The 11474-nt window shown below is 30.9% G+C and overlaps 1 protein-coding gene across 1 annotated transcript; it reads left to right on the forward strand.

Annotated features, from left to right (window-relative positions):
• Positions 1-6962: 6962 nt before the first annotated feature.
• LOC134701599 (toll-like receptor 4) lies at positions 6963-10981 on the forward strand. Its single transcript, XM_063562740.1, has one exon. It carries the CDS (start codon positions 7915-7917, stop codon positions 10450-10452), a length of 2538 nt encoding a protein of 845 aa, XP_063418810.1. The 5' UTR covers positions 6963-7914; the 3' UTR covers positions 10453-10981.
• The last annotated feature ends 493 nt before the right edge of the window (positions 10982-11474 follow it).

An 11474-nucleotide genomic window follows, 5' to 3' on the forward strand; every position in this document is an offset into this window, starting at 1 on the left:
GCCTTATATATATATCTGAATAAAGTGAATCTTATGAAAAGAAATTATTTAAAGAAATTGTCTTGAGACTTATTAAATACGTTATCTTCAGTTTGGTGAATTTCTTTCAAAATTTGTCTCCAGAAAAAATGAAGTGCACTTCTAAAGATGGTGACGCTTTTATGGCTTATTATTTAAATCATTTTTTCCCAGTGTATTATACAGTCAATAGTGCTGGACTGACATGATACATATTCTTGGTATACATTTACTATGATTTACAAAGAATATGTCAATTAACCTAGGCCTTTCAGATAAAGTTAATAATTGCAGGGACTTGAATGAATTAAGACTCTTAAAGTCCTTAATAAAAACTGAATTTAAATCAAAATCTAAAAATAAAAATTTATGATAAAAACTGTAAACTTGATTGTGTCAATAGGTAGAGAATTTTTGGTCATAATTTAGTAATAGAAAATAGAAGACAATATGAAATTCCTAGAAGGATAGAGTGTGTAAAATTATTTACCTTCTCATTATAATGTCTCTTACCCAAGAACAAAAAGTAAAAGAAATGCTTAACCTCTAAAACATGGATCATGTTTAAAATATCATATGACAATAAAAATATTATCAAATTTTGCTGTAATGAATATTTCAAATACTTTTAAATATTCTATTCAATAAAGAAATAATGAATTGCCTAAATTTTATTTAGCTTAAGTCCTAAAGACAATCTTAATCATTTGTTAAACCATGTTGAATGCAGATCAGTTTATCTACAATAATAAAACATTTTGATTTTAGAAAAATAATTTGAGAAACACTTTGTCTATAAAAAAAAAAAAAAAAGGCATGCATTGTAAATGATATTCATTTATTCTTCACTTACATGACTTACCAAAAAATAGAATTATTATAAAAAAGACTTAAAACTGATTAAAAATTATTTAAAGGGTATAATAATAAATATCAAAACTAATGGTGATGAGACATTTATTTTTTAATTAAGCTGTGTGTTCAACTAGCTTTATTATTTCATTTTATATTCATGATATTTGAAAATTCTTGTCATTATCACAGTTATTAAATTTGACAAACACATACATGTATATTTTACCTGAGACATGTGACCTGTAAGTTATATAATTTTAACACTTCAATGCATTCAAGATTTCCCTTTATCCTTGACTAGTTTTTGATTAATACCTTGTGTATTAGAAAAGCAACAGGGGTATGATGATGGACATATAGGGCCACCATGGTCAACATAATTTTTATGGCCACCATTAATAAGATAAAGTCACAGGTAGTACTGTATATAGGGTTTCAAATTGATGCTTTATATTGTGTTTGTCTTTGTTGTGATGTAATACTTCTGTTTCATAAAAAGATAAGGTTTGGTACCATTAAAACGTTTAATCCCGTTGCAATTGATTGCACCTGTCTTAAGTAAGGAATCTGGAGGATTTATCAACAAAACTTACGACTAAGATTGGTGTTATTTATGAGTATACTTACGATCAATCTTAGTTGTAAGTTTTTTGTAAAATTGACTCCTGATGTTCAGTGGTATCGTTTGTTTATGTGTTTCATAAGTGTTTATCGTTTCTAGTTTTTTTTTAAATATATTTGACCGTTGGTTTTCTCGTTTGAACGGTTTTACACTAGATATTTTTTGAGGCCCCTTATAGCTTGCTGTCCGGTGTAAGCCTAGGCTCCGTATTGAAGACCGTACCTTGACCTGTAATGGTTTACTTTTATAAATTGTGACATGGATGGAGAGTTGTCTCATTTGCACTCATACCACAAATTACTATATCTATTAAGCTTTAAACACTTTTCTTAACATGTTTTGAGAAAAACATAGAAATAGAACGTGTTTACAAATAAATGCATTACAAGTGACATGTATATTTTTATGCCACCAGTGATAACATATTATTACGGCAAAATGATTCTTAATTTGGATAATACATGTATACTCACTTTCAACAAGGTTTGCAATTTCATCGCTTATCTCTCTCAGTATTCCGACAAACTTTTTTTCGTTGTTACGGTGCTCTACTAAATCAAATATAGTCCGTAATGCATCATGATCACTTTCCTGTTGAATTGTTGTACTTTCCGAATACGATATTAAATTTTGCTTATACAGAATTTTAGTAAGTGGTTTTATTTTCTCCTTAAGGTGATCCATAATCAGATTCTTATGTTCAAGGAATATTCCTTTTACTCTATCCATGATATTCATTAAATATTTACCCCTCTTCTTGACAGAATCTAAACATGAATATATATATAAAGTTTTCAAATTCACAAACTACATTTCACATCAATTAATAACAGTTTGTTAAAATATTGTCACTAGCGCTTTCATGCCTTCTGGCAATCTTCAGACGACGTTTATCAACGTCCTTGACGACACTGCCGTTGGTAACGTTTATTATATATATACACATATATCTACCTAGTACGGAGCCCCATTAGTGACATGCAATAATTTCATTGTACATGTCTTCTGACATTGTTTGTTAGTAGAGGAGTCATGATTGGTTGATGGATTTTATCCCATTTTTGCAGAAAAAAATATATTGTGATTTATAGGAAATGGACATTTACTTAGAATATTCATAAATATGAGTTGAAAACTACACGAGAGGGAATAATATTTAATTGTCACATTTACAGTAAAACCTTGTGAGTAGTAATTGAAATGTAAGATCAGAAAAAGTCCTATGTATGCAGTTATATATACGATTTTGATCTTTATGCACGTCCTTTCAAACGTTTGTAAAAAAGGACGAGAAACGTATTAGATACGATACACAACTGATAATTCCATTTGAAGATAAACAACTGTACGAACTTGTATATTATTTATTTGTATATACATATTGAGACGGAAACCGTCATGCGTTTGTGTGTAGGACTTGCATGTAGAATGTAATGTAACGAAACAAAGTCATTTAAATCGTATTTCAACATTTCACTAGGGGGATTCCATACATTGGCTTTTAGTTTTGTATTTTTGAAATGAATTAACATATTGACAGTTTCTCAGTTATAAGTGTTTTATAATATATTCAATTAACCACCGAATTCATTTAACAGGTATAAAATTTCTATAACACAAGTTTTTAAAATTATTTCAACTGCATAATTGCATAATTGTCAGATAGCTTAGGTTCAATCGTTTATAAATCTTTAATCATCGAATAAAGAAGAAAATATGATCTCTTTTGAAAGACAAGAAAGAAACACATATATATTATAAAACTCATTGAAGTTATTATACAAATTATCTTCTCCAAAAACTTTAATCTACTGTTATAAAGAGGGCAATATTTTATAAATCTGTGATATGAATGAAGAGATATATTATGATATTATGATAATATGAAAATTTTTAAAATACTAAAGGACAAACATTATAAGTATTGACTACATTGCAAACACTCCACGGGTGTCATTCGGTCTATCGAGAGAAATGATCGTGAAATAATATCTAACGGTGGTCAAGTATTGAGAGACGATCGTGAAAGTTCTGGTAACGGATCGTGAAAGACATTTAATCGAGAAGACATACATGTATGAAAAGTCAGTAATTATTCTAATTTAATTAATTACACAGACACATTTACGACAAAATAAAACTGTCAAAATGGTTCCAAATTATGATCAGTATGTCAGAATATCCAGTTTCAAAAGTACATAGTTATTACAATACGACAAAAGGCAGATTGCTTCTCGACATTTCAATGACATAAAAAAAACTACGTTTCTCAGAAAAAGGGCATTGTATATGAATTAATTAAGCGGTTCTCATAGTTATTTTATTTAAATATAATCTAAAACTTAATAAATGAAGAACTGTTTACACAAAATTGATTTTAATGGATCGTGAAAGATCACGTACTGCATTTTTGAAGATCGTGAAAAGGATCGGGAAAGATCTGATGCTACGAAGACGTTCAAATTATTCTTCAATTATATGATAATTGATATTTGTTATTGGTATTGAGAAAGGCTAGATAGGTCAACATCCTCAATAGGTTTAATCATTTCAAAGTATTAATATTTTCAGAAAATGAAAAGAAATAACAACTACGGTAATAAGAAAAGACAATGGGTGACAAAACACCGAAAATAAAATTATTATTTGGACATTTGTGAACATGTTATTTGTAAAAAGTTGGATGATTGTAGGATGACGTTTTTTATTGTCATGTGAAGTACTCACTTATCATGAGTTATAGGATAGCCATATTTTGTATATTGGATCCTATAAACTAAATGTCCGTCAGGCAGGATTTGCCTCATTTCATGGACCGATGAAGATTCATTTTAGTGGTCAAGTCCGTATCGAGGATTCGTTAAGTTTTAGGATACTGTCTGTCGTAATGATTGTAATGTTTCAACCATCATTGAACTCATTACAATGCATCATTCGGTAATGTTTGTTTTATGTTGTTTGGCCTTTTGAATATATACCTGTATGCTATAGCGACAAGGTGTTTCGTGTATAGTGTACATGTATGTCTGCATGTTTGTTATATGAACATGATATTGTTTATATAGATTAAACCATTTTGTTTATATAGATTAGACCGTTGGTTTTCCCGTTTGAATGGTTTTACACTAGTAATTTTGGGGCCCTTTATAGCTTGTTGTTCGGTGTGAGCCAAGGCTCCGTGTTGAAGGCCGTACTTTATCCTATAATGGTTTAATTTTTAAATTGTTATTTGGATGGAGAGTTGTCTCATTGGCACTCACACCACATCTTCCTATATCTATGATAACTTCAATTGTGCTTGATTTATTAAATTATAGTAAGATGTCTTTGTCTGGCTGTCGGTCAGGGTTCATATACTTTTGACCTTATGTTCCGAATTAATTGGCCAAGCATAACTTTTACATTTGTCAGTTTCTATAATAAGGCACCAAAAAATACCAGTGTAAAACCATTCAAACGGGAAAAACCAACGGTCTAATCTATATAAAACGATAAACGAGAAACGCGTCTGAACCACATTATCAGACAACAACTACTGTACATCAGATTCCTGACTGAGGACGGTGGCAAACATTTGCAGAGGGATTTTACGTTTTAATTGTACCAAACCTTCTCCCCTTTTTGAAACAATAGTATAACATCACACTGTAAAATATCAATTGGAAGGCTTAACTCAATCAAAAAAAAATCTTCAAATTAGGATTGAAAGTTTTGGTCTTTTTTAATATTACTAATCTTTTGTTTACCTATTGACAATACCTGACAACCACAGGAATGAGTAACGACCACCTGAAAACGAATGGTTTGTTCATACTTTCATTTGCTTTCCACCATGTTAAGATAATAAAATAATATCGTTGTACTTTGAGCAGATGACAGTGAGTGCCTATATTTAATGTTTTTTTCAGTTAGCATTTGATTACGGACACTAATGAAACTGTCATAAAATTGAGAATGGAAATTGGAAATTTGTCAAAGAGCCGACAACAGCCGAAGGTCATCTATTGGTCTTCAATGCAGCCGGAAACTCCCGCAACCGAAGGCGTGCTTCAGCTAGCCCCTACATAAAAATGTATACTAGTTCAGTGATAATGGATTTATAATGTCGACTTCATGCCTTGATATTTTCCCGATATTGACCTTAAAGGACGACTTCTAGTTGGAATTTACTATAAATGCAATGCTTTTACTTTCCAATTGTCTACAACTAGTTTCTGAGCAGTAACTTACCCTCTGTCACACCGTATTACGTTTAAAAATAACTCAATAGATACGTCACAACTGAATCTACTTGATTAGTTTTTATTTCCTTTGAGGATATTGCTTTATTGCTTTCCGTGATAGTTGCATACATCATTGCTATGCAAAGGGGACGAACACATACCTTATAATTCATTTGTTTTGAAAAAAAACATTGAAAGGTACGTGAAAGGTATGTGACTTGTTTAAAAGTGGCAACAATCTATGAGCAAGGAGCCCTATATGATCCTATGGTTTTTCTCTTCTCCGCGTTACCTTTCATACGTTTTTGAATAACAATTTAGCTCTATGAATAAGTGAATTATAAATCTATGTTGATAGATAGTAATGTCATAAATTTGAGGACTCACCATATGTACTTGGCTAGCTCCAATAATATGCCTGAAACGTTCGATCTGAGAGGGAAAATAATAAGTAAGATTGAAAACGTCTGTGATTTGTAGTAAATAGTTGAAAGCATTTTTTATCCTATCATGTTGTAAATTTTCATACTTTATGAATCATAGTTATAGCAACTAGAAATTCCTTTTATCTTGTATTTGTGTAAGAGTAAAATGTACAACATCTGAAAAGAGAACTAGTGTCTTTAAAACTAAACCAAACGAACTGGAAACCTTCTACACGCAGTATGTTATCGAGCACGTTTTTGTATCAAGAGTTGCTCAGTTTTAAGTGTTTTATGTTGTGTTGTGTATACTGTTGTCTGTATTTTTGTTGTTTTAAGAATGAGTTTTTTTTTTGCAATGAATTTGTCAGTGTGTGTTCATTTAACGAGTTTGAAGGTTCCATTGGTATTTATCGATAATCTAGTAAAGTTTTAAAATGTGATCAGTATTTAAGAACAGATCGATATTGAACTAATGTAATTTACACCTCATGTAACCGAAGAACCCTGTTCCAACAAAACTTACAGTTAAAACAATTAAAAATGGGAAATCACTTTGCTGTATTAATTTTACATGAAACAGTTATATGATCTGGTTTAGTATATAACATTCGATATGTGACAAATTTTTAGAAAAAAAATATCCGTGCATCTGAGCGGTTAGCTCCGGCAAATAAAAACAAATGATTAACGACAGGACGAATAACAAATGAAAATGGTTTTCCTCGTTGAAACTCAAATCTACGAGGGAAACTATAAGCAAGTCTCTTTTTGTTTTTGTCTAAGTTGTGATATTATTATGCTGTGAGTGTGTCATTGTATTGATGACTCTATAATATAAAAAAAGAGAAGATGTGGTATGAATTCCAATGAAATAACTCTCCACATGAGACCAAAATGACACAGACAATAACAAATATAGGTCATCATACAGCCTTCAACAATAAGCAAACCCCATACCACATAGTCAGCTATCAAAGACCCTATAAATGACAATGTAAAACAATTCACAAGAGAAAACTGACGGCCTTATTTATGTAAAAATTCAACGAAAAACAAATATGTTACACATAAACAAACGTCAACCACGTAATTGCAGGATCCTGACTTGGGACAGGCACATACATACATAAAGTGGCGGGGTAAAACAGTGTAGCGGGATCCAAACCCTCCCTAAACCTGTAACGGTGGTATAACAGTACAACATAAGAACGAACTATAAAAATTGTTGAAAAAGGCTTAACTGATCAGATGTACAAACATACAAGTGGACATGACCGCGTACTTGTACATCCCAACAACAAAGAGACACTAGAAACAGATCTGAAAGTACTCACAGTTAACTGATAGCTATTTCAAAGCCACTAACAACTAATAAAAAAATCATGCATCTAAGACTAAATCTATAAGTAAACATTACGCCGATACACTAACAGCAGAAATCGCAGGCAAGGCACATTGTTTTGCGGATTTATTTACAAATACTCATCATAAGTTAATTCCAAAAAAGAGAATTATACAGAAAAACGAGAAAAACTGATAATAAACAACACCTCCTTATAAAACATTCCTTTTATTATATTCACTCTTACCATATGTATTCATCAATAGAATCTACAAAAACATCCGGTTTCTTAGGAAAGTATATATTATGAGCACTTTAGATTTGTTTGCTCTTGACCCATATAGTTACTTTTGATTTTTGTGTCTTATGTTCTGATGGTTTTATTTCATATGATTTTTTTTATATTTTGTTTTAAAACAAGGAGAAAACATGAACAACGATAAAAGAACTTTTTGGCTTTTAATCATGATGTGGATTATGTTTATGTATGGTGCTACAAATTTATCGTGCAATTACAGCTTAAACTTAAAGAATCAACTTGTGGCTCATTGTGATAACAGAAGTTTTATATCTGTACCACGGAATCTGATCAAAAATATCCAAGTGCTGGATCTCTCATATAATTTGATCACTATTATCAAAAACAACACATTTATAAACTATACGAAAATGGACATTTTGATTTTAAACAGTAACAATATATCTAAAGTCCATGAACATGGTTTTGAAGGCTTACGTAATTTACGGATTTTGAGAATGGAAAATAATGCTATTAATATATCTAAGCTTCCGTTAAGAGTATTTCGTCCTCTTGGAAATTTGATGGTTCTTGAAATAGGTAGGAATGAAGAGCAATGGATGGAACATGAATCGTTTGTTTACCCAGACAAAGTATTCTCTAACTTGAAAAGTTTACAAAATTTATCCATCGACTTGTTTGATCGACCTGAGTTCGGTTATGGATTTAAATCACTCCACAATCTAGTCGTTTTGAATTTTAGGAGATGTTACATGAGATTCGGCAAATTATCAAATGAAACTTTCAGAAATATTTCTCCGAAACTAAGAGAGTTATATATTACTGGTTGTCATCATTTTTTTCACATAGACAAAGGAATTCTTCAGTACTTTCCTGAATTAAACATTTTGGACTTGTCTCATTCATATATTCATTTGTATCAGGCACTGAGTATACTTTATCCATATCAAAACAAAAACATGTCTGTAATAAACTTTCACCATATAAGCGACAAGAGTATTAATAACGACAAGTTTCCGTATTCTGTAATAATAACAAAAGAACTAATGAGATATCTGAGATCTATCTGCATAGAGGCTTTAGATTTGTCAGTGACAGGCATAGTAGATGATGAGTTTTATTCATTGTTTTCATTCCAACATCCTGAGTGCTTCAAAACATTTATCATATCTGCAAACAGATTACCGTCAACGACTTTAGAACACTATATGCAAACAGTTGTTTTCTTAACAAGAGCTACGAATCTTAAAACGTATGATATGTCTTATCTGCCTGCACAATTTCTTAATCCGTTATATCTTGATGTGTATCATCCCGAAAAGTTCATTGGAAGTCATAATCAGGAAAAACAACCTATTTTTCATAAATCTTTTCATATAACTATTAACTTACCGCCCTTACTAGAATTTGTCCGCTTTACACATATGACAGTAGTGTCTGCGTCTGTGTCATTCACATGCAATAAAGGATCTCTAAGATATTTTGATGTTTCATATAGTATTTTTGAACAATATCCAAATGTGTCAAATGAATGTGGAAAAGAACTTATATATATAGATGTTTCTGGGTTATCTTCAACAATAATGTTTCAGTCAATTTCCTTGCCGAAACTAACTACATTGAAAATGACCCATGCCAGCATAGACAGGAGCATAATTGAAGGAAGACAATGGATGCTCGGGCACGCACCTAAACTCAAAAATGTAGATCTGTCTTTCAATAACCTATGGACTTTGTTAGATACGACATTATTTAATGATAAGAATATAACCCATTTTAATTTGTCCAATAACTTTTTCAGGAGAGTTCCTAGTACTGTGTCTAAACTCCGTCATTTAGAATCGTTAGATCTGTCAAATAATTTGATAACATCTATTGATTATACTATACGAAAATGGTTAGATGAGATTATCGTGTCATATCAGAACTTGAGTTTGAATTTGAATAACAATGCTTTAGTTTGTTCGTGCGATACTGTTGAGTTTCTGTTATGGTTTTCAAAAACAAAAGTATCATTTGTAAATGGAAACAAATACACTTGTACAATGTCAAACAATTCGCAAGTCAATCTTATTGAAGTTACCAAAGATATCAATAAATATTTTGCTGACTGCCAAGCTACTTTATGGCTTAGGATTGGAATTATATTTATATCGTGTACTTTTGGTGTTTCGGTACCATTTTCGATTTTATATTATTACAGATGGAAACTTATTCTGTTTTTGTTTAGAACATTTAGACGAGCCGTCGAGAGAGGTTTATATGTAAATTATGAATATGACGTATATATTTCCTACGAAGAAAAAAGCATAACATGGATAAAAGACCATCTGCTTCCAAAAGCTGAAAAAGAATGGGGATTGAAAACATTCGTACATGATCGTGACCTTATACCCGGAGAACTCACATCAGATTCTAAAGCACTTTCAATTCACCAAAGTAGACATGTTATTTTTATTATTACGGAACGATTTTGTGAATACGAATGGGGGTCCTTTGAAATCGAAAGAGCCAAATATGAGAAATACACACAAAATCTTATGAAAATTATAGTAATTTTACAAAATGTGCATGTCAATGATATTCCAGAACAACTCGTGAACATATCAAATGATGTTATCTTCATTAAATGGGATGAACCCGAAACTGAAATTCCAGAAAATCAATCTAGGTGGGTCAAACTAAAGACATTGCTTTTTCTTAATTAAAAAAATTATGCACAGCTTATTAGAAAATCGGATGAATTATGTCAAGTATATTTCATTTACCATTTAGATATATTTTTCTTTCTTTTGTACAGTCGGTTAAAGATATACACTGAAATAAGCGATGTATGTTTATATATTTTTTGGAACAGATTTTAAATAAATGGGTACCATCACAATTCAATGTGGTAACTATAAGTCGTACTTAATATCGGAGAAAATATGAATAATTGAATAATTAATAATTGAATGGGGTTTTTTTGTACGTTTTTGTGGCAAAAATAAAGAACGAAACATTGATATATTTTTAATACAAAAAATTGTGCGTAAAACCCTGTTAAGATGATATGGGTGTCTTCCTCCATCTTGGATTTTAAAAAACAGAGAACCAAAGGTCCATATTTTCTATAAAGTAAGCAAAATATGATGCAGGAATGCAGATATTTAATGTGAATTTTCATTTAAAAGAACAAATTTATAAGAATACAACTTACAAATTTTGATATTTTTGTTAATGTAAATTAGTTTTTGGTTTTTTTTTGGTTTTTTTTAATTGGTATTTCAAGGGGAGGTAACTCTAAAACGTGCATTTTCCGAAGAATTCTACATGAAATTTTCCTGTTTTGTATTTTAGCCGGAAAAAACATACGGTGACCCTAACTTTTCTTTTGATATTCTCAAAGCATTGTCTGAAAGCTATCTTTTCCTTAAGTATTTAACAATTTTGTTGTAACATATCGCAGTAAGCACGTGTTGTCAGGAATGTTTTATTAGGTTATACAATCTAATTTTTAGAAATGGCTATGTATTGTTGTCTGCAATTAATTAGTACGGATTATTATGAAACATGCATTTCTTTGCAGCTGTCCTAAGTCAGGAATCTGATGTACAGTAGTTGTCGTTTGTTTATGTAATATATACGTGTTTCTCGTTTCTCGTTTTGTTTATATAGATTAGACCGTTGGTTTTCCCGTTTGAATGGTTTTACACTAGTAATTTTGGGGCCCTTTATAGCTTGTTGTTCG

Source organism: Mytilus trossulus, unplaced genomic scaffold (genome assembly GCF_036588685.1).
Source record: "Mytilus trossulus isolate FHL-02 unplaced genomic scaffold, PNRI_Mtr1.1.1.hap1 h1tg000247l__unscaffolded, whole genome shotgun sequence".
Taxonomy (NCBI): Eukaryota; Metazoa; Mollusca; class Bivalvia; order Mytilida; family Mytilidae; genus Mytilus; species Mytilus trossulus.